Source organism: Bos javanicus, chromosome 1, assembly GCF_032452875.1.
Source record: "Bos javanicus breed banteng chromosome 1, ARS-OSU_banteng_1.0, whole genome shotgun sequence".
NCBI lineage: Eukaryota > Metazoa > Chordata > Mammalia > Artiodactyla > Bovidae > Bos > Bos javanicus.
This window is the reverse complement of record NC_083868.1, coordinates 15,744,845-15,770,398: the sequence shown is the minus strand read 5'-3', so window position 1 is coordinate 15,770,398 and position 25,554 is coordinate 15,744,845. Positions and strand designations below refer to the sequence as shown.

General features: G+C 34.4%; 1 protein-coding gene across 2 annotated transcripts in view; it reads left to right on the top strand.

The window, feature by feature from the left end:
- The window catches only part of NCAM2 (neural cell adhesion molecule 2), a 562,754-nt gene that overhangs the window by 445,814 nt on the left and 91,386 nt on the right, over positions 1–25,554 (top strand). For both annotated transcript variants that reach the window (XM_061425859.1, XM_061425935.1), the window contains exons 10-12: positions 5,872–6,059; positions 10,618–10,714; positions 21,899–22,072. In XM_061425859.1, the coding sequence (XP_061281843.1) occupies positions 5,872–6,059; positions 10,618–10,714; positions 21,899–22,072 (459 nt within the window). The remainder of the gene's footprint in view (positions 1–5,871; positions 6,060–10,617; positions 10,715–21,898; positions 22,073–25,554) is intronic.

The window sequence follows — 25,554 nt, the reverse complement described above, 5'->3', positions numbered from 1 at the left end:
TACATGTACAAAATTACAGAAAACAGATCAATGTCTATTTGCTTCTGATCTGTCTTTGTCATCTCCTCTTAAAAAGAAGAAAGAAAGTAGTTATTTTTTAATTATCTTTCTTGAGATTATGATTTCTTTTGTCAAAGATAAGTTATTCTGAAACTTGCTAAAAATTGTAAGGAAAACTTTATTCAAAAGTTTTGCAGTAGGGGTCAATACTGTTGAAATGAAGGAGGAAGATTAAACAGAACTCTGAGTACAAAGACAAGTAGGGATTTATAGCCAATGAAGCAGAGTGACAGGAGTCAATGGATGAAAAATTATTGAGAAGAACTTGATTAAATTTCAAGGAGAATACAATTCTTACTAAACTGACCTAATAGGGTTCTTCTAAAAGCAGGCTATGGACATATACATTAAGGAACTTGACCAGATATTGACAGTAATCAGCTATCAAGGTTGGAAGGAGTTTCACTAAACTGATTTAGCAGCATTCCCTTTTAAAGGTAAATCAGAGACAGAGCTAAGGACAAAGACCATATAAAAAGTGGGTTCTATGTAAGCCTGACTAAAGCTTTATCAAGGAGGGAATTTTTGCCACTTCCCTTGATTCTCATTGAAAGAAAGTCTTTACCTTCCTATCCAGTGAATGACATATTTCAATTTGTCACTATTCAGGTTTCTCTTATTTTTCTTGTCAACTCTGCTCAATTGAAAAATATGTTCTTCTGATAAAGTATTTCCATTCATTATAGTTTGTAAAATATTTTAATTCAAAAGTTAATATGATTGAGGGGACATACAATGCCTTAAGAGATGCTTTGAGAATTTTACATTTCATGTAGTCATGAATTAACATGAAATGCAAAGAATGCAACTTCAAGGTGAAAATTTGTCCATGCCTGTCTTTTTTTCTGTCTATAAATTATCAAGTCTGATCTTTCCACAGTTCTACTTATGAAATGTTCCCTTCCCTTCCTCTAAATTTTTTAACTGCCATAAGTTATTTCCTCTGTACATTTGAAGCCTTTCATGATGTGAAAGCCATACTTTTCTGAAAATTAAAATTCTTGATTTGATTATCATCATGAGATATGGCTACATATTTTAGCCTAAAGTCTTCATGTGTTGCCTCAGCCAGTCACATCCTTTTTCAGAAAGTTGCCCCATATCAACTGCTCAATTTCATTAATATGCCATCCTGTGCCAATGAATACTGCTGCTTTGCTACTGTCTTGACATTTGCATAGCATACAATGTACAGGAATTTATTTTCTGTTTTATTATAGATAGGATTTATCAATATTTTCCTGCCTCATACCTCAAATACATTTTTTAATGTGGCTTTTAGCATAGCATATATTTCCTGTAGCACATTTGCATTTGGCATCAGTAATTCCAAATTAAATTCCCACTGAGATCATCAGGCAAGCAATTAGTGGCAATTGCTTGCTTTTATAGAGTAGTCAAATCATGCCCAAAGTTTATGGCTAAATTATAATGATATAATACACATACACACAGATGCTATATTTTGGACGGAGTAGACTGTAAGTCAGGTGTTAATAGTTACATTAACGTGTGATTTTCATATTGGGCTACATATACATACAGATCTACTATTTATAAACCTCTCCCTAGAATTATAAGAGATTATATTTCATATATATTAACCAGTAATAAAATATTTTATAGATAGAGCTAGAGATAGAAATGGATATAGACTTAGCTTTTGACTTTAAATATCAGGAAGTTTGTCTTCTCTTACAGTTACACCCCAAATATATTCTTAGATTTTTCACTAAATCTTCCCAGGTCATGAAAAAGGTTTTTTTTTTTTTTTTTCCCCCCTCTCCTTCAAAATACCTTCTGTTCATTTTAACTGAACCATTGGGTTAAATTTACTGACAATATCCAGTAAATTTGGTGTATGGTTTTTGAGAACCAAGTAAGCATCTTACATTTAATAAGCCATCAGGTATGTGGTCATGACCAAGACAAATCGTTTTTATTAAAGTAGAATTGACCTACAACATTTTATTAGTTTTACTGTACAACATAGTGATTTGTCATTTTTATGCATTAGGAAATGATCACAAGGATAAGTCTAGTTATCACCATACAAATTATTAGTAAATTATTGCCTATATTCCTAAGGCCATCCATATATTACACCCCTGAGACTTTATAACTGGAAGTACGTTCCTTTGATCTCCTCCCCCTATTTTGCTCATTCCTCCAACCGCCCCACCCCCGCAACAACTGACAAATTGTTTTCTGTATCTATGAGCCTGTTTCTATTTTTGTTATGTTTGTTCATTTTGTTTCTCTGATTTCACATGTAAGTGAAATCACATGGTGTTTGTCTTTCTCTGTCTGACTTAGTTCACTTAGCACAATATCCTTTGGGTTCATCCAAGTTGTTACAGATGGCAAAATTTCATTCTTTTTTAAGGCTCAGTTTCAAGGCTGAATAACACTATATATTCTTTGTTAAACCCAAAATATTTAGACCACTTGGTAGAGAAGTAATCATATAGGTTATTCTGTCAGGTCAGTTAATTTCTCTTTCTTAGTTCTTGCCTCATTGCAACAAAACATGAAATGCCCGACTAAAGGTTTTAAAACAACACACAGATTACAGTTCAGTTCAGCTCAAGCTGACAAATCTTTTATTAGACAGACACTTCCAACATATGTGAGCAGGCTTACCCCAAAGGAGTCCTCCTCTTTTCCCTCTTGGTTTCCCCCTTTTTTACTTCCGTTCTCCTCCTTTTGGTTATGCTCTGTGCAAAATAGGGCTTGTACCCACTACCAATCAATGAGAGGGAATACAAATGGGCATGTGCTCAAGACCGATTGATGAAATTGCAAGTTATATTTCAGTAGGCTCTGTTGTTTATGTCTTCCCATATTCAATCTGTTATGTGTTAGTTGCTCAGGCATGTCTGACTCTTTGTGGCTCCATGAACTGTAGCCCTACAGGCTCCTCTGTCCATGGGATTCTCCAGGCAAGAACATTGGAGTGGGTTGCCATTCCCTTCTCACCGGATCTTTACAACCCATGGGTCAAACCTGGGTCTCCCACATTGCTGAAAGATTCTTTACCATCTGAGCCACCAGGGAAGGCCCACTCAGTCTGTTATCCTTAATGGGCTCCTTGCTACAAAAGGTTACTTGGAGAAGCCTCTGAGATTAGGTTGCATCTACTGTGTGCCTAGGGTCCACATGCAGGAATTGGAGAAGTGTCTCTGGTTGTTTTGTAGCATATCTGTGAGTTTTGGGTGTGTCTGGAATGGATTTCAGAGACCAACTTACATCACCTTCAGCCAGGCCATCCCTCATTGCTCATGAATAACTTCCTTCCTAACAATTCCATTTCCTACTACCGTGATGAGGGAAAGCATAGGATCTGTGGGAACACAAAGTAGTGAACCTAACCCACAACTGAATGTTGTGGAAAAGCAATGTTAAGTTAGTGTGGAGCTTAGTTTTGAAGGCAGCCAGGTAGAGGGAAGGGCAGGCACATTGCAAGGTGAGGGAAAACCACCAGAAGATATGTCTGTAATATTTAGCAAAGTGCTAATATGAGTCACTGTTTATCCAGTCCTCTTTTGAGAGCCATTAAGTTGTTTTGAACTTTGTTATTAAAACAATGTGCTAAAAGTCCTTTATATTAACATTTGATAATGCTTATACTTCTTTTCTCTGGAGAGATATTTAAGACTGCACTGCAGAATCTTAAGGCTTTTTTGTTCCTGAGGAATTGTCCCAATTTTTTTTCTCTTCAGCAATGTACGATAAAGTCCATGTAACCAAAATGCTGCTAGTACTTGATATTATAAATCTGTTCCTGGGTTGAATAGAAATTCAACTGACCCTGGTTAAAATTACCCCAGATCATCCCATACTTACAACTTAGTACTAGAATAAGCTTGATAGCTTTTACTCCAGAGCCCTCATTCTTAATAACAGAATAACACCTTCCTCACAGGTTATTAAAAAAATACAATAGAATAAAATGTATAAACTTACTGTCATATATAAAGTATTCAATAAGAATGTCATACTTCTATATGATTTTGGCATTAAAAACATACAGTAAAACATACAAAGGACAAGGATATTTAAATAATTATCTATGCATTTGTACCAGAGATTGTAATTCTTCCATTACATATCTGATATATAATCTGCTGATATAACAAAATTGGGAGCAGGTCATTATTAAGTAATTTGAGTAGTAAAGCAAAACTTTTAATTTGTACAATTTTAAATTAATAACTTATCAGGGATATTAAGTTCTAGTTAAAATTAGTAACAAGAATAATCAGTTTAAATACCAGGAACAACAACAACAACAAATATATCAGCAGCATTTTAGCTAACACTTTGTTTCAGTTCAGTTCAGTTGCTGAACTGAACTCTTTGCAACCCCCTGGGCTGCAGCACGCCAGGCTTCCCTGTCCATCACCAACTTCTGGAGCTTACTCAAACTCATGTCCATCAAGTCAGTGAAGACATCCAACCATCTCAGACTCTGTCTTCCCCTTCTCCTACTGCTCTCAATCTTTCCCAGCATCAGGGTCGTCTCCAGTGAATCAGTTCTTTGCATCAGGTGGCCAAAGTATTGGAGCTTCAGTTCAGTATCAGTCCTTCAAATGAATATTCAGTACTGATTTCCTTTAGGACTGACTGGTTTGATCCCCTTGCAGTCCAAGGGACTCTCAAGAGTCTTCTCCAACATCACAGTTCAAAAGCATGACTTTTTTGGTGCTCTGCTTTCTTTATGGTCCAACTCACATCCATATATTGCTACTGGAAAAAAAAACATCTTTGACTATATGGACTTTTGTTGGTAAAGTAATGTCTCTGCTTTTTAATATGCTATCTATGTTTGTCATAGTTTTTCTTCCAGGGAGCAAATGTCTTTTAATTTCATGGCTGCAGTTACCATCTGCAGTGATTTTGGAGCCCAGGACAATAAAGTCTGTCACTGTTTCCATTGTTTCACCGTCAATTTACTATGAAGTTATGGGACTGGATGCCATAATCATAGCACTTATTTTAGGATTATGTTTTTTGTTTAAAAATTGTAAACATGAATCCTTTCAATTATATAGTCAGGCTACTGAGACTCAGAAAAGTCATAGTTGATTGGCATTTGGGCTCCATCATACTTCTAGAATGGAACAAACAAAAACATGTCTATGCAGCACAACTAGGTTTTGCAGTTAGGTTTTTACAATGAAATAATATTTTTTTTCTCTTTCTCTCACCTATAATTATAATGGTCTGGTGTAGGGGCCTGAAAATTAAAATAGCATTATAGGAGCTAAAATTCAAATTAACTATTGTTGATTAATTTAAAACATACCTTCTTATTTAATACTGAAAAAGTCACTTTAGGAAATAATTGTTGTGACATTACCATTTAAATTTTATGTCTGCTTTAAGTTTTTTATAGGAGAAATTATATAACTAAGCCAAGGCTGAAAAATGACATAAGACCATAGATTTTATTGTTTTTATCCTAAATTCTCACTTGGAATGAAAGTTGTTCCAGGAATATATTTCACATATGTAGAGAGCCATTAACTTGCTGGATGGAAATTTTTGTCAGATTATTAAAAGCAAACAACTGTTAGTGTTAATATTTCATATTTTAATAATTGGCCAACTTTGAATACTTTATATTAAAATGATTTGATGAATCAGTCAAATTATATATTTTTATGAGTTCTAAAATCACATATTAAATATATGCAATTAGAATTACTGTGGCTTTTTTTGTAGTCAATAATGATTAATATTGTTTATACTAATTAAATGACTATCTTAAAGAAAATGTCTATAATGTTATATTGTATTGCTTTACAGATGCTCCCAAGTTCATATCAAATCAAACAATTTATTACTCTTGGGAAGGAAATCCAATCAATATAAGCTGTGATGTGAAATCAAATCCACCAGCATCAGTCCATTGGAGAAGAGAGAAATTAGTCTTGCCAGCTAAAAACACCACTAATTTAAAGACATATAGCACAGGGAGAAAAATAATATTAGAGGTAAGTCTTCATTATATATCAACAAATTGTATTATTTTGGCAGTTATCTACTATTTTAGAATATATTTAAGTATCTTGATATATAAATTATCTATAATTCTATCCTATATTATGCATATACCATGTTGTGTATATTTCATGTTTATTTGCTTAAAGAGAAATTTTATGCATTTGGGGCATTGTCAATTAATGGTTAGTGTCTCACTATTTACTTATATGGGCTTACTTATATAGATATATGGCTATATAGCAAAAGTCATTATATTTCATGAATTTATATTTTAAAAAAACAATTGTATCACGGAAAAGTAGGGAGAAAGAATGAATAGTTTGTAAGTTATTGAGGGCCAAAGTTCAATTTCAGTGTTGCTACTAGGCATTGAGTTTGTGATTACATCATCCTGCTTCCTGGATCAGCATATATAAATGCTATCTGCTGGCTACATATTTACAAGTTCCTAAATAAACCTGATTTGCTTGTTCATTGCCTCATTTCATTTTATATTTTATATTAAGGTGGTAGATAATTGTTTTTATACTGCCGAGTACCTGGCCTTTAAATTCTGTTTGAATACAGTATCTTTTATTTATTAATTGTAGATTATGTTTGTATATCAATTTCTCATGTTTATCTGTCTATGACAATGATCATCAGTCCTTCTAATTTATGATGCTTTCATAACAACTGAGAATCTTTCTCAAATAGCACGTTTAGCTAGAAAGATGCTATATTTTCTCTACTAGTTCAATATACATAAATTTTAATAATGCTTGTTTTACAATAACATTTGATATCTTTATTGCATTAACTTAAAAGTGTTCTCACTGGTGCCCTGTTAACTCTTTCACCTAGTAACTGGACTTAGTAAAACATTTGTTTGATGGAATGATTTCAGTATCACTTCCACCAAATGTTTGGATAATTGGTTATCAGAATATTTTGTCTAAATCTATTTCAAATACATTTTTTTTGTATTAGAAGTATTTATTGGCAAATTGACAGAGAACTCAGTTTCACAAAGACTTTTGACCAGATTCAACTGCACTTTTTCGTATTTAACCATAGAAAATTTAGGTTAGGTTTGGGGGAGTGTATTAGTGTGATAGGGCTGCCATAACAAAACAACACAGACTGGGTGGCTTAAAAAATAGAAACTATAATTTTTCACACATTTCTGGAAGCTAGAAGTCCAATATCCAGGTGCCAGAAGGACTGGTTTATTGCAAGTCTCTTCTTGGTTTGTGGATGGATGTCTTCTCACTGTTACTCATATAACCTTCCCTCAGTGTAGGCAGAAAAAGAAGAGAAAATGCTCCAATGTCTTTTCTTCTTATAAGAATACCAGGCCCCACTCTTGCGATCTCCTTTGCCTTCTTAAAGTCCCTACCTCCAAATATAGTCACATTAGAGATTAGGGTTTCAGAATTTGATTTTTGTCAATAGCCATGATTCAGTCCAGAACAGGTAGATTTACATTCATGTTTAAATGACAGACTAATCTGTAATTTCAGCTTGACTTCATCTTGCCACTTTTCAGATTCTGGAATAGCTCATAATTCTTCATAGTTGATATGAGCAACAATTTATAAATTGACATTTAAGTATTTTATTAATATAAAGTTCTCATGTCATTTCTGCCAGAATGCCATTTCTCTCAATGCAAAAGTCAAAACTAAGCAATTTTTGCTTATACATAGCCAAGGAACCTGTTTCTTAGGGCACTGACCTTGAGCATAAAATTTTTATGTGTATACTACTTTCAAAAATTAAGTTTAAATCCTGAATAAATAATACAGATGTATAACAAAAACAACTTAATACACTAAAGCAAAATAACAATAACAACAATAAGAAGAATCAATAATAATGTTACTAATTTTGAATTAGTAGCATATATAGTTCCTTAGGATGTACATTATAATGATTTTTCTCTATAAATTATTATAGTAGTTACATAATTGATAATACTTAAGAACATATAAAAATAAAAATAAATTTTCCAATTAATAATAATCTGGTTAATAGTAGATTCCTTGAATTAACAGTTTTTTCCTTTGATTACATACATATGTTCATTTTTTAATGTGAATTTAAAAAAATAACAAAACATTCTATAAATCCTTTTGGTTCTTGCCAATAAATGTATTTCTCAAGGCCTTACAGATTTAGTCATTTGTTTTCCCTAAGTGTTCCCCTGAGGTAATAGGACAGCTTTTTAATATTTGAGAAAATTTGATTCAGAAAGTTTCTAATAGGTAGACTGGAATAATATTCTGCCCTTAAGTGTTTAGGAAAGAACTCACAAATTCCTTTATTAACATTGTTCTCTCAGTTAATATTTTGGTGTTAAAAACTACACTTGGTATTTTATAATGTTCTATCAAAGCCCAACATCTGAAGTAAACTTGAATTATTTTAACTGCATATTAAAATATGAAGTAGTATCCTAAGTAGATGTTTCTAGTACTTATTGAATAAATACAAGTAACATTTTATATATTAAATATAGTTAATATGAATATATATGAATTATATACCTTTGTTATATATTATTATGCATTTTGATAAAATTATCTATTATTTCACTATGCTGGCATTGAACTTTTAAAAACCACTTGTTGGACTCTACTGCTTTCCTAGAATATACGAAATAGGCTGGAGGGGACATGATTTGGCCCAGTTGTGTGATCTGTGTTTTTTTAATAGTCTGTGCTACTAGGGATCATTTCTCTATTTGTTAATCATAGAGCATGATAAAGAAACTACTTATTTCGGCTAAAATTACAAAGACTTTGTCTTTTGATAAGTGAACTCCCAGGAACATAAAATCAAAGCTGAACTGAGCCTTTTAAAATGTGTTCCAGTTAAAATAGGTATATTTAAGTTACTTTATGGATCTTGAGGAACTGTACAATAGTCAGGATTCTTTGTCACATCCGTCCTGTATTTGCATTGCCTTTATTCAGTACACATTCTTCCCTTTGGGATATACAAATGACTTTCTCATATATTTGTAGAATAAAGACATTTTTAGTAAACTTTCTGAGTAGTAAAATTGTTTTCTAGTTAACCTAGCTTATTATAACCTGAATATATGAAAAATTAATATTTTAGTCATTTAAAAGTACTTATATATGGGCTGTTAAAGCTTCTAGTCCTTAGAGCTATAATCTATTCCTAGATGGACATCTGACTAGAAGATGAATGACACGGCTTTTTGTACCCTTTCAGAATTATCACCTTCAATGGACTTCCAAATTGCACTTGTAGTTAATAGCCTCCCATTATCACAAAACCATTTTCCCCTTTTGGGATAGACTTGAAATTAACAGCAACTCTATTGTACGCTTATTCTCTCTTAATAACAGTTACTGGAATTGAAAATTATATCTTTACGATCACCAAATCTCTTTTCTGAATTGATACTTCAGAATTTTCGTACATTAGAATTACAGGGTTGGTCCCACTGTTCAACAATAGAATCCCAGAAGGTTAACTTAATTATGGATTTCAAGTGTGTAAGGACTGAGGTCAACTATTTTCCACCTAAACTGAAAGAGAATGATAGGAATTGAACAACAATAGGGGCAAGATACATTATTAGATACCAAGATACTATGCCTGCCAACAGGGATTGGTACACAGGGAAATATTTTCTTGCAAAATACCTTCCTGAAAGATTTTTATTTTAAATATATCCTCACCCTTTCTTAATATTTTATGTTTAATAAAATCATAAGAGGAAGAGAAAGCTGTGGTATTTTGAACCTTTCTTAAACTTTAAACCTGCCTGATCGAAGACAGCAAGGTAGAAAACAGAGTTAACAATGCTTTTGTTACAAGATTCCTATTTTTAGTCATTTGTAGCAATTGCAGAATATATATTTTTCAATCGGTACTATTTTCTGTACTTTACGTATATAAATATCTGATGATTTTTCGCTTGAATACATGAAACAAAAAGGTAGTATTTATCTACTTAATAAATCGATAGACTAGCTGTAATTTACCTGGTCCCATGGTGGGTTAGTGGAGAAGGCAATGGCACCCCACTCCAGTATTCTTGCCTGGAAAATCCCACGGACAGAGGAGCCTGGTAGGCTGCAGTACATGGAGTCGCTGGGAGTCTGACAGGAATGAGCAACTTCACTTCCACTTTTCACTTACATGCATTGGAGAAGGAAATGGCAGCCCACTCCAGTGTTCTTGCCTGGAGAATCCCAGGGATGGGGGAGCCTGGTGGGCTGCAGTCTATGGGGTCACACAGAGTCGGACACGACTGAAGCCACTTAGCAGCAGCATGGTGGGTTAGAGTCCATGGGGTCGCAAAGAGTTGAACAGGACCGAGCACCTAAGCACATGGACACACATGGATAGTACAAAACTATGGATTATATCTTAAAAGGAGAGAATGCTTACTTGATACAGAAAAAAGAGTTATGACAAGTTTTCAGTAATTGTATATATATGAAGATGATAGTGATGCTACAGACTATTTTAAAACTTCTGTGATATTGTTTTAAAATTGTGAAACTTTTATTATTATAATTATTTTAGATTGCACCTACATCCGATAATGACTTTGGACGATATAATTGCACAGCTACTAATCGTATAGGAACAAGATTTCAAGAGTATATTCTTGCTTTGGCTGGTAAGTATAACGTAGTAATTTCTGGTATCTCATAAAATATTTCCTGAAGTAAATAGTTTTTATATTTTCATAATCCTGATACAGGTTACTATGAGAAAGATAGAACTGGTGCTTAAAATATTGTAACAGTTCTGTATGATACAGTGAGGGCTTAGATTGTATTCACTAATCAAGATTAGTTTTCATTCTCATTCCCCCAACTTTATATATGACACATCTACGAAAGTGTTAGGAAACATATGTCTTAAGAAATCAAACTATATTCATGTAAAGTAAAAATCTTGTCAAAAATACCAATAAAATATATCTTTAGAGTAATTAAAATTAATCTGTTTTAAAATTCTAAATTGAAAGAATAAACAGTAACTTTATTGTTAAAATTTAGAGTTATGTAATTTGCTGAAATATGTTTCATTTTGTATATATAAAAACATTCCAGTTCTTCCCTTAAAGCTTAAAATATATAGATAAAATATCATGCAGGTTAAAGTTTACCTTAACTAGAAATCTAGCTATGTTTTTATTTGTATTTATATTATATATATATATTTATATTTATGTATATATATATAAACACATATAGATTTTGCCATTAGTACAAGACTAGTTAGAAATCTGGAAATATCCATGTTTATACTTATAAAGTTCAGATGATGTAAATATAATTTATTGTCTTCTAGGTCCAGGTAGGGAAATATCAGAAAATCATTATACTATTATATTTTAATAGAATAAATAACTTTCATGAAAATATTTTGAAACTTTTTCAAATAAATTATATAATATAAAATATTAAATAAATTATATAAAGTTAAATTATATAGCTGTAATTTTATATTGTTATGAAGTATTTCTTTTGATATGTAGATATATCTTAAAGTCATTAGTTGTGAAGATCAAAAGGGAAATTTAAAAGTTATGAAGCTAATAATAATCAAATTATTATGTAACTGGAAAACCTGCTCTTCTCCAATTCAAGTTTTATTGTACTACATTATGGGTAAAGGAAGAGAAGGATTCTGTGGAGAGTTTTTAGGGAAGGAAATGATAAGGAACAAGTTAAAATTAGAAGGAGTTAATATAGAAAGGAAAAGAGGCAGAAAATGATGAAATAAGGGAGAATATAAACCAGAGTGTACTGTCTACCAGGAAGTCATTAGAAAACTAATCTCAATGAAAATCATTGGAAGTAGACTGCATGCAGTTAGTCATATGAATAAATCTTTGTACAAGCAAACTAAATTCTAGAAAATGAAATGTGTTAAATCACATCAAATTCATTTATAATAAATTGAAGTATTAATTGTAGTAATGAGAAGCATCCACTACTCATGTCAATTCCAAGCTTTAGAAAATTAGGCAAATGTCCTTGTAGAAACTGTTTATAAATAATATCTAGACATATGATTGCTATATATATTATAGTTAATATAATATAAATATATTAACATTGATGTACTATTATATATTGCTTTTTTGAAAAATGACCCCATTTTCTATAAGGTAGAACTTGATAAATGACCTTTTAAAATTTTTTTTAGTTTTTGGAAATTCATAATTCAAGAAACTATGAAATATAGAACATTATATTGATGAGATTTAAAGTCTTATTGAATTCATTACATAATATCTATGTAGTTTCATATGTCATGTATTTCCAAAATATATTCTCTATTCTTCCTTTCTTTCCTTCCTTTTTTTTTCCTCCTGAATAATTAAGTCCTACATCTGGCTTCCCTGGTGGCTCAGATGGTAAACAATTTGCTTGCAATGCAGGAGACCCAGGTTCAATCCCTGGGTTGGGAATATCCCCTGGAAGGAAATGGAGGCAATCCACTGCAGTATTCTTGCCTGGAGAGTTCCATGGATGGAGGAGCCTGGTGGGCTACAGTCCATGGGGTCACAAAGAGTCAGACATGACTGAGTGACTAACATTTTCACTTTCATTTTTCACATCTGAGCAAAGTGGGTGTTTTTTTGTGGATAGGGTAGGGCATGGCAATCCAGCATATGATGTTTAACACTGAATGTAGTGAATGGAGTTAAATGGTTTTCATTTGTTCAGTGTGAGGTGTTGGAAGTCAGGCTCGGTGAAAGGATGTGCCTGTTTTAAGACAGAGACAGCAACCCAGAGAAGAGTATGGGAGCCTGATTAGAGTAAGGAGAGTTTTCAATAAAGAAATGGGGGCAGTGATGAATGATTAATTTCTGAAGTTTGTAGGGTTAGCATGGCTAATAAAATCAATATAATTATCTCACCTTTGGGGAAGAGATCAGTAAATGCAAAAATTAGAATGATCCAGAGTTGATGATTGGGTATTGGGAGTACTCTGGTCTTGTGTACATAGCTGGATAGAGAAAAGAAGTGGAGGTGTGTGTGTGTGTGTGTTCAACCACTTCTACAGGGAGCTTCCTTTTGCCAGGAATGTGAGTTAGAAAAGAATTTTTAAGATAATTCTACACACTGAGAGAACTTGAGAGCTACAACATCCCAGTAACAAAAGAGCATGCTTGGCAGCCAGATCTTAATTTTTAAGTATCATTCTTCACTATGAGTGTTGCCAAAGCTATGGTTTTTCCAGTAGTCATGTGAGAGTTAGAACATAAAGAAGGCTGAGCACCAGAATTGGATACTTTTGAATTGTGGTGCTGGAGAAACTCTTAAGAATCCCTTGGACAGCAAGGAGATCAAACCAGTCAATCCTAAAGGAAATCAACCCAAAATGTACATTGTAAGGACTGATGCTGAAGCTAAAGCTCTAATACTTTGGCCACCTGATGCGAAGACTGGACTCATTGGAAAAAGACCCTCACGCTGAGAAATACTGAAGGCAAAGGGTGGAAATGGTAGCAAATAGAGTCACTGACTCAATGGCCATGGATTTGAGCAAACTCCAGGAAATAGTGAAGGACAGGGAAGCCTGGCGAGCTGCAGTCCTTGGGGTCATAAAGATTTGGACATGACCTAGCAACTGAACAATAACAGCAGCTGAGAGTAGCTAGGTCTCTTTTTAAAACTGGCTAATTCTAGGACATCATAGATGATGAATGCACAGTAGTATCTGATACTGGGATAACAATCTTATTTATTATGGACATTGTATTTTATTAAACAATTCATAAATTTCACTTGATTTGCCACTTTTTTCCTTCAAGTCTTTTCCTACCTCCTTTTTTCACACAAGCTAATACTAGGAGACCTGCTGAGGTCTCCTGCACTATGCTTCACAGCTGATTTGTTTTAATCTCAGTTCAGGACTCTGTACTTACCCCTATTAAATTTCATCTTGTCCATTTGAGCTCATCCTTTTAACTTACTGAGATCTTGTCAAATCCAATATTTTTGCTCTCTTTCCAGGATTGATTTAATTCACAAATACCATGAGGCAGTCATTTGCATTTTTACCTATGTCATGGTTCAGTCTATGCAAGTCATTTTTAAGAATAGAGACCTTCTTACAGGTTAAATTGGATCAATTGAACAGAATTCTGTTGATATGTAATTATAGTCAATCTACTTGCCCTTGTACCTGGACTACATTTTATCTAGACCCTTGTTCCATAAAATATGAAAGCAGCTTGAAATCAGTTCATTGGAAAATACACTTTCTCCAACTAAATATAAAACTAAGTTTCTCTTCAGTTCAGTTCAGTTCAGTCGCTCAGTCGTGTCTGACCCTTTTCGACCACATGAACCGCAGCAGGCCAGGCCTCCCTGTCCATCACCAACTCCAGAGTTCACCCATCTCCATTGAGTCAGTGATGCCATCCAACCATCTCATCCTCTGTCGTCTCCTTCTCCTCCTGCCCTCAGTTTTTCCCAGCATCAGGGTCTTTTCAAATGAGTCAGCCCTTTGCATCACGTGGCCAAAGTATTGGAGTTTCAGCTTGAAAATCAGTCCTACCAATGAACACCCAGGATTGATCTCCTTTAGGATAGACTGGTTGGATCTCCTTGCAGTCCAAGGGGCTCTCAAGGGTCTTACTTCTCCAATACCACAGTTCAAAAGCATCAATTCTTTGACACTCATCTTTCTTTATAGTCCAACTCTCACAGCCATACATGAACACTGGAAAAACCATAGCTTTAACTAGATGGACCTTTGTTGGCAAAGTAATGTCTCTGCTTTTTAGTATCCTATCTAGGTTAGTCATAACTTTCCTTCCAAGGAGTTCAGTTCAGTTCAGTCGCTCTGTCTGACTCTTTGCGACCCCATGAATCACAGCCGCCAGGCCTCCCTGTCCATCACCAATTTCGGAGTTCACTCAAACTCACGTCCATCGAGTCGGTGATGCCATCCAGCCATCTCATCCTCTGTCATCCCCTTTTCCTCCTGCCCCCAATCCCTCCCAGCATCAGAGTCTTTTCCAATGAGTCAACTCTTCGCATGAGGTGGCCAAAGTACTGGAGTTTCAGCTTTAGCATCATTCCTTCCAAAGAACACTCAGAACTGATCTCCTTTAGAATGAACAGGTTGGATCTCCTTGAAGCCCAAGGGACTCTCAAGAGTCTTCTCCAGCACCACAGTTCAAAAGCATTAATTCTTCAGCACTCAGCTTTCTTCACAGTCCAACTCTCACATCCATACATGACCACTGGAAAAACCATAGCCTTGACTAGACGGACCTTTGTTGGCAAAGTAATATCTCTGCTTTTGAATAATAGTATCTAGGTTGGTCATAACTTTCCTTCCAAGGAGTAAGCGTCTTAATTTCATGGCTGCAGTCACCATCTGCAGTGATTTTGGAGCCCAGAAAAATGAAGTCAGCCACTGTTTCCTCATCTATTTGGCATGAAGATATGTGACTGGACGCCATGATCTTAGTTTTCTAAATGTTGAGTTTTAATATGTAATTTTCAATATGTATTATTTAATATGTAAGTTTCTCTTACATAATCAATTTTGAGATATCTAACCTGAAAAATCTACATCTGTCTCTTTTTTCCTATACTATAAGGGAAAGTTTTGTCTTTGAAAATTACCTGGCTTATAGTAGATTTAGATGAATTATTGAATGTATTAAGGGTTCAAAATGCGTCATTTGATTTGCTTATGAGTCATAGTTGTGTGTATGTGCTTAGTCGCTCTGTCGTGTCCGACTCTTTGCAACCTCATGGACTGCAGCCCGCCAGGCTGTAGTGTACCTGACAGTTATAAAAGTAAATGAACAAATAAAATTGAAAACAATTATTCAGAAGTTTAGTGTCACTACCTGTGAGGAGAAAATTTTAAACATATGTGATCAAATGATGTTAAAAGATCAATAGAATAATGATTTGATTTGGAATTTGGAGCAAACCAGGTGGGTAATGATATGAGGAATTTACAGTTTCAGATGTGCTACAGATTGGCTATAATGTTAGATTAAGCTCACAATTGAAATAGGAAAAATATATAAAATTTATTGTAAATAATGTGGCCACTCAGAGCCGAAGCAGATGAAAGCCATTTCAGCATTATCCTTGAGGTGAATGCAGTTGATATATACACTCTGCATGGTAGGGTCTTACTAAATCTAGAAAACTCAATTCTTTATATGAGAATTCCCTTAATATTTGGGACCTTTATCAGGTGGAAATTGATAAATAAACCAGGAAATAATATTTTAATATGGAGACATGGGTGGTTATAAATTTATTTGAGAAACAGGGGAGAGGGAAGGCCTGAGATAGCCACCAGTCTTCTGACTTCAAGGTCTTAATATACCTCAAGTGAGGTCCAAAGTCAAGTCTGCAACTGCTTATCAGAGGTCAAGAAACTTTGCAGTCAAGCTACCCTTCTACTGATTTCACAGCCCCCGGCACCAGAAATTGAATAGACTGTGGAGTAAGGAGTCGAGGTACTTCTGTAATCCACATCTGTATGTCCTCTTGTCCACATGCGCCTGCTCAGAAGAATAGGAATGACACTCACACTGGTTTAGCATGTTAAACCATGAGGATGTGCCACTCATCCTAAATGCCTTTATGGTGGTAACAACCATAGCAGCAAGTGAGCCCAGGGAATAAAGATTTTAGCCTTCCATTTCTTTTGGTAAAGAGGAGTAGCATAGTGATAGAAATGGAGGAGGGGTATCATATGAAAGTATTTGAGATAAGGATTCAAACACCATTTTAGAAAAATTGATTACAAATATTAAGAAAAAATATTTTAAAATTCTTACAAGATTGACAAATTGTTCTGATTGATCTAAGTTAAGTGATACTATACCCTCACTGCTGGGGAAAGAGCTGAGTCAGTGTCTCTGAACCACTGTATCTTAATTGCCATTTTCCCAGCAATCCAGGAAACCAAAGTTTCAGAAATAAAGATGTTGGGGTAGAAACTCAAAACAGCTAAGTTGTGTGATAGGGAAACTAAAGAGCTTGTTGTCTGAGAAGGGAGTAGAACTGCAGAAATCTTTTTAATTCATCGTAATAAGACAGAGAAGAAAGCGAGACTGAAAGTCCAAAGAAAAATAAAAGGAAGAGAAGAGCTCCCTGATGACAGTGTTCTGCAGAAAAGTAAAAGTAATATTATTCCAAGATGAAGAGTTTGGCCTTGGAAAAATCAGAGGTTGGATATCCATGAATCCAGAAGTGATAGTGTGCAATATGAGTGAATGAACATCATGATTTCTATAAGCCCCTACCTAATCCTGACTCCTGAAGAAATACTGTTTTTTAATCTCATGATTCATAATCAAGTTGAAAATGTTTTTTAAAAATTTACTTACCCAAATTATCCTTTATAAGTACATTATATTCTTCAACTCTTTTCCTCCACATGAATATCTTGGGGCATGTGCTTTCAAGATTCTGCTTTATAGGGAGTATCTTCATTTTAGGATGCTGTTTTGTTGTTGGGCAGGGGAACATAATATTTGATGTATTGTTTTGAATTTGTTTCCAAATATCTATGTGTATCTATCTGTATGTATATATATATATATATATATATATATATATAGAGAGAGAGAGAGAGAGAGAGAGAGATACATATAGATATGTATATATAAATATACATACACATATATATCTGCTTATTGCCCTCTTCCTTATTAATAAGGTTGTTTATACTCTAACTTTACTTACTAGTTCCATTTTATTTAATTGTATTGTTTTATTTTATCAGAATTAAAGTCAGAGAAGCAACTCCTCTTATTATTCCTTTACCTGTTACAACGTATAAATGATTACCAAGAAAGATTTTTTATGTTTTCTCCTTTATACTTTGATCAAACTATGACCTTAGATATATGCTTAAATATCAAAATTTACATCAATGTTATTTAGACACTGAGAGCTGTTTTAAAGAAAGGGTAAGTGGAATGATATTTGTAAATACCCTGTGATATATATCCCCATTAACTTACCCACACAACAGCAACTTTAATGCTGTTATTATTAACATTTTGCTTAAAATAAAACTGATACTAAATGAGTTTTATTTGCCTAGAATCATACATCAACTTCACAGACGATCACTATGTGACTCCTGGACTGTGACAGCAACTCTTTGCTACTATACACAGCAAAAATTTCTAAGCTGAATCTCAGTATTGTATCTTTTACCGACCAGTTTACTGAATATTGAAAGATGTCAGTGGATACAAAATAAAGTGATAGTAAGAATGTGGTTATCAGGGAAGGATAGCAAAACTATGATGACTAATATTTACTAAGTGCGTATTATTAATGTATTTCAGGTTCTGGTTTACATGTTTTTCATTAGTTAATGCAAGTAACATCCCTAGCGTGGACGTTATTCTAATCTCCATTTTGGGGAGAAAAATACTGACTGTGGAAAAGATTAACAGACATGTCCAGGGTTGCAGCTGACAAAAGGCCAGACTTTGGATTTATAGATTCTGATGATATATATCCAGGCTTTTCACCCAATCCTATGTTGGTACTAGTAGAGATGAAAAGGAAAAGTAAATATAAATAAAGTGTTTGTACAATTATGCTTTTTATTCATTTAGTGATAGGTGGCATTCTTTAGTTATTGAGATGGAATGATGGGAGCATTGTGAATGAAATTCAACATCCACAGTCCCCATTTGAAACAGTGGGTTGTGTTTGATCATCTTTTAAAATATGATCTTTTGCTTGAATACACCCAGTGAGGTTAGATATTTCAGGATCTTGAAAGCCAGACAGAAAAGTCTAAGTTTGAGGTTGTAAAGAGGAGGAAGCTCCTGAATATCTCCTCAGGAAAGTAACATGATCAGAGTGGTCTTTAGAAATATTGATTTTGCATTTCCATGCCATATGGATTCAAACTTGGTGGGCTGTCCAACAGAAGAGGAAGCTGAGAGCCACTAATGGCATTTCAGGAAGAAGCATATGGGGCATGGGCTTTGGAGTTCACAGTGCAAGCAGGAATGAAAAGATGTTGTTATTCATTTGCTAAGTGGTATCTGACTCTTTGAGACACCAAGGGTTGTAGCACGCCAGGCTTCCCTGTCCTTCACCATCTCACGGAATTTTCTCATCTCAAGAATTAAAATGCAAGAAAAATAAAAATAACTTTGTGACTAATGCTGATGTATATATCAGAGGTAGGATCAAGAATGAATGTGATTATGAAACAATTGAGAAAGTGGAGAGAAGAATTAGAGGTGTTAGTTTAGGTGTCAGGCACTATTTACTTGGCCAAAATCTGTACCTCTATATCATATTTTTAATTGATGAAAATTGTAATTTATCATATATTTCCTGAGGCCTGAGTATAGCCCATCACTTTTTTTCAACAGTTCATCTGTGTATATATGTATGTATATATGCTTGCATGTATAAATTGTGTATAGCAAATATTTTTTCCCTTTCCTCAAGAAATTCATAATTTAGTAGCCATTGGGTGGTTGGACATATAAAATCAGATTTTATCTAAAAAAAGATTTTAGAGCTTCAAATTACAAGCACACTTTTCTTTTTAGTCAGGTAAGAGAAAGAAGAAGCCAACAAAAAATAAATGTAAATGAAAACCGAGCTAAGAGTCAAGAGGTCTGAGAATAGATAGAAAAAATACCCACTCACCTATACTTTTGTAATGGTACATTTATGCTAAGACTAAAGGTTCAGTTGGTGTACCATATCAGAGTATACAGCTTAGCAAATGGTGCATACTTCTGTACTAAAGGTAAGAACCCCAAACTGTGTACATACCATAGGGTCAAAGGTGGGAGCCCTTTGACCCTCTCTCTGCATGCGTGCTCAGTCTCAGTTATGTCCAACTCTTTGCGACCTCTGGGCAGTATCCCACCAGGCTCCTCTGTCCATGGGATTGTCCAGGCGAGAATACTGAAGCAGATTACCATTTCCTGCTCTAGGGGATCTTCCTGACTCAGGGATCAAACCTACGTCTCCTGCATTGGCAGGCAGATTCTTTACCTCTGAACCACCTGGGAAGCTCTTCCAGCCTCCACTAGTACTTAAAAACTTTTCTTTTGAAATGTGCCCTCAAACTAAATGTTGTTGCTGTGATGCCCAACTTAGTCCTAATTGATGTTACAGAGTCACTCAACACCGGCTCAGTCTTACGTGGAACAATCAATATGTGTTTGTTTTCCCTCTTCTGCATACTTTAGATCAAACCTACAGCTGAAAAGAAACTTTGGTTATAACCTAGTGATTAAAGAAACTTTTCTTTACCATCTAAGCCACCAGGAAAACCCTGTAAAATTATAATAATGTTTGTATATGACAGCTTAAATAAATTATTAAGATAACTTAAAATGTCTATTTCCAGGTAATATTTTCATAGTTGTATGACTTTGGGATGCATCCATATTCTGCATATTTATTTCTGAACCTTAGAGTTTTAGTATAATGCACTTCATAGGACTGCCAAATAATTTGCAATCACTAATTAGAGCTGAAATGTACACTGTTGCATTTCTTTACAATATTAATATCCAAAAGGCCATAAACCTGACCTCTTGGCTCTTGTCCAGTGTCATTTGTAAGACATATTTTTATGTGATCTACAGTGCTCTCTTTTAACTCTAGCAAATAAGGCACATTTGACTCTTGACAGCCATTAGAGATTTTTATATGAATGTTTGATTATACTGAATCAAAAATTTACAATTACTGCATTATTCTCAATCAAGTGATTTTCGTTTTGTAAAGTTTATTCCTGAGATGGAAGTATATACTTAATTTACATATTTATAAAATACCTATATATAATTTACCTAAATTGTATATATTTCTAATCTTTATGATTTTTTTCAAATGTGATATTGAAGAAAGACTGAGACAGAGAGACAGAAGGGACAGAGAGAAATTCCTTTAATGTTTAACATGTCTCTAATTGCTCATGTTTTCAGAGCAGAGGTTTCATTGATTTCCTCATCAAGACTTTTTTCTCTCTTACACTCTCCTGTTGCTTGTTTGGCCTTTCAGATAATTCTTTACAAGGCTTTGTGTACTAGAAAATACAATGAAGTTTCACCCAAAGGTATCTGCTCAAGGGTATCTTCTTGTGTTTGAAGTAATATGAGTAAAGGATTATTACAAAGCACATAGAAAAAAGATTTTGTAACTGTTTCCTTTAATTGCAGGGATTAAAATGTAAATATCTCAACTAAAGGATTAAAACTTAAATATGTAACATTATTTTAATTAAATGATTCATAAGGAAAAATTTAAAAGATAGTTTAAAGCTTTATTTATTTCATAATGACAATTTCTCTAAACATTTGCCCAATTATTAATATAATTTTTATAAACAAAAATAAATCTCACATTTTCACTAAAGATAATTATTTATGTTCATAATTCAATAAAATCTAGTTTTCTTATATTTTACTTGTACCTGCCTTCTCTCTCTCTCTCTCTCTCTTTCACACACACACACACACACACACATATATACATACACTCAGGAACTTGTTTTTCTTGAATGGAAATAAAATGCTTATATTGGATAGTAAAGACAGAAGTAAAACTTCCCTTAATAAATGAAATTTGATATTGAATTTACTATTTTCTACAGTAATAAACATGAACCAGTGTATACTTTCCTGTAGTTTGAAGATATCATTCAGTGGTTTGTGCAAGCTTTGTAATTCAAATATATTAAGTGATAGAGGCAGCAATTTTCATTTATTCCTAGTTCTCAGAGCACCGTAAATCTTAATAATGGCCATCCACATTACCTGGGTTATATTTCCTTTGTTTTTATTCCTTTGTAGATGTTCCATCAAGTCCCTATGGAGTGAAGATTATAGAGCTGTCACAGACCACAGCCAAGGTTTCTTTCAGCAAGCCGGACTCCCATGGAGGCGTGCCTATTAATCACTATCAAGTGGATGTCAAAGAAGTGGCATCAGAAACCTGGAAAATAGTACGCTCCCATGGAGTTCAAAGTGAGTCAATGATTTCAAAGCATGTTGGCTAATCCAAGCTCATCTTCAATATACCTGTATGATTAGCTTTTTATTTTCCCTTCAATGTGCTATTTTTATTTTAATGAGATAGGATGGGGAGACATTCCCACTGTCCTGTTCTTCTTCAGAATTCATTAATAAAGAGTAGAAAATTTTCCATCTTTAGTAAAGTTTAAAGAGTTTTAGGAATTCTCTGGAGGTCCAGTGATTGGGACTCAGGACTTTCACTGCCATGGCCTGGAATTCAGTCACTGGTTGGGGAACTAAGATCCCATGAGCTGCGTGGTGTGGCCAAAACTAAGATTTAAAAAATAAGAATTGAGCAAAATCACCAAAGTTTAATTCCAAGGGGAAAAAGTTTGTATTTAAACTTTGTGTGTTGGAAAAGAAATTGGTGACATGTTACACTTGAAAGCTGAATATTATCAGTTATCAAATTTCATTTATTAATAATATTTATTTCACAAGTAGGTATGAAAGTCATACTGTAAAATATAGATGCCTTGCATGTATACTTATGAAGCCACCTATACAACTTGACCTCACATGCTAACATTTACTTCAAAATTATGTTTGAAAAACTCAGATTTTTTACTGAGAGTCATGACATTTTGATTAATAGAATTAGCTAAATCTGAGAAGTTAAAACAGTTTACAACACTTCTTTCCACTTATGTAGAATTTCATCATATGAATGTGTGATATTTCTGCCATTATTAGGAGAAGAAACTAAATAGGAAACAATAGTAAATTAACAGATTGGGACTCTGTTAATTGGGATATACTGCTTCCCTGGTGGCTCAGAGAGTAAAGAATCTGCCTGCAATGCAGGAGACCCAGGTTCCAATCCTCAGTGGGGAAAATGCCCTGAAGAATAGAATGGCAATCCACTCCAGTGTTCTTGCCTGGAGAATTCCATGGACAGATGAGCCTGGCGGGCTACAGTCCATGGGATCGCAGACTCAGACATGACTGAGCGACTTAGACACATACGCACAATTGGGACATAGGATAACATCTTGTGGCCAAAAAAGATAGTATAAACTAGTAAAGAAAGTACTGTTGCATAGTTTCCCTCTGCTGGCTCTGCCTTGACCCTAACATGTATGGTGTAACATGTATGGTTTCTATGAAAGGCATGAACCTTCCTGTGACGGTGTCCTAGTAGACAATGGAGACAGAACAGATAAAATCACTCTAGACTCACCTGTGTTGAGTTGGCACAGATATGAAGATAAGAAATGTCAAGTCTGGACATTATAGAAATTGCACTTAGCAGAATATTTACATTGCCAGACCCTCCACAAGCTGGGTAATCCCACTGGGATTACCAACCCTAGCAATCTAGAATATGTGTGTCTGGCATTTGTTCTTCCTTTAGCAAGGAGATGTACCATTTTCATAAAGATATGGTAAAGATATAAAATAGAGTAAAGATCAGAATAGCAAATGCTTTATACTAATAGAAATATGAAATGTGGAATGCATAATGATGGTTATGTTTGCTATAAAATTTACATCAATAATTTGACTTTTAGAATATATGAGATAGTTTAGACTTAAACTTTCTGCCTTAAGCACACATATTTCATTGAGTCACTATAGTTTACTTTAAAAGGGATACTTCAATCTTGCTCTCATGTTCTTCACTAGACAAGTTTAGGTGCTTTTAACAATGCCTAGAATTATTCTTTTACCCTGGCCAACCTACAATATCCTCTCACAATCACACCTGCTTTGGAAGTGATTTCAAGCTAAAATTCTCTCTTCCCTAGAATGAGTGGCAAGAAAGGAACTGCATATTTCTTAATTATATTTGCATTTATATTTTAATATAGGCACTAATGACAGTCACTCAGTCATGTCTACACCTGTGGCAAACCCTAACTATCTTCTGTCTGAGTTACTCCCAGGCATCTTAGCTAAAATGTCCATATTTACTATAATATCCTCTTTATCATATATCTATTTAAAATAAAATTTAAAAGGCTGATTTCATTTCATAGACCTCAAAATTTTGTTGAAGTTTGAATTGTGAGACATAATAAAATCTGTAATGTGTGTATCTATGTATAGTTATGAATATGTATATACACAAACCTCAGAATTTGCGATCTTATTTAGCATTATTTTTTTAATTGTTTTCCATTGCAAAGTATTTCAGAGACGGCAATGGCACCCCACTCTAGTACTCTTGCCTGGAAAATCCATGGACAGAGGAGCCTGGTAGGCTGCAGTCCATGGGGTCGCTAAGAGTCAGGAACAACTGAGTGACTTCACTTTCAGTTTTCACTTTCATGTGTTGGAGAAGGAAATGGCAACCCACTCCAGTGTTCTTGCCTGGAGAATCCCAGGGACAGGGAAGCCTGGTGGGCTGCTGTCTCTGGGGTCACACAGAGTCGGACACGACTGAAGCGACTTAGCAGCAGCAGCAGCAGCAGCAAAGTATTTATCTACTTTGAAGATGTGTTAAGGGACTCATATTTTTGAATAATGAAAAAATGATATTACTATATATTTGTTTTATAATTTGTGCTAATCATTCATCTTAAACTTTGAGATTTTTATGAACATAATCGTACTCATTGCCTTTGAGGCATTTCTTAGAAGATTGGTTTAGGTTTATCTGTATAAAGGTAGGTGCATATGGTCATGAACGTTTCAGCTACTGCATCTTTTTGCCCTCAGAGTGGTTTTCTTCTTCTAATTTACATTAGTTTAGTGTCTGTTTAGTTACTTTTCCGTGTATCTACAATACATTATATACTATTCATGTATCTGATTCCAATTGCCAATATCATAGTGAAAGTGAAGTCGCTCAGTCATGTCCTACTCTTTGTGACCCCATGGAGTGTAGTCTACAATGCTCCTCCATCCATGGGATTTTCCAGGCAAGAGTACTAGAGTGGGTTGCCGCTTCCTTCTCCAGAGGATCTTCCCAACCCGGGGATCGAACCTGGGTCTCCCACATTGTAGGCAGATGCTTTACCATCTGAGCCACCAGGGAAGTCACCTAGACATAAATATCAGCTCTTGCTTGATTGTAATGTCATTCAATAGGAAATTTCCTGTTAGTGGATTGTGACTCTAAATGACTTATTAATTAATCTTCTGTGAATTTCAGTTGCTAACTCTGCACCTGGCTTAGAGGGCAATTGAAGACTAGACCTATTATTATATTCTTTGTCAGGGCTTAACTAAACCCTTACTGATCATCCCAATCATTGATGTGACACAAAACTAATTTTCAAAACATAGAGAATTATGAGCAAATCAGATATCAAAACCTGAACTATTCAAATATGGAATGTGAGTCATCCTAACATTTAATTATGAGTGAAAATCATGTATTACAGGTGGAGTAAGACTTTTTGACTGGGAGGGCTATATGACATACTCATTGCCATATCATTTAACATTTTGTAAGTGTTAATATATACCTCATTGGGCACAAATAAAGA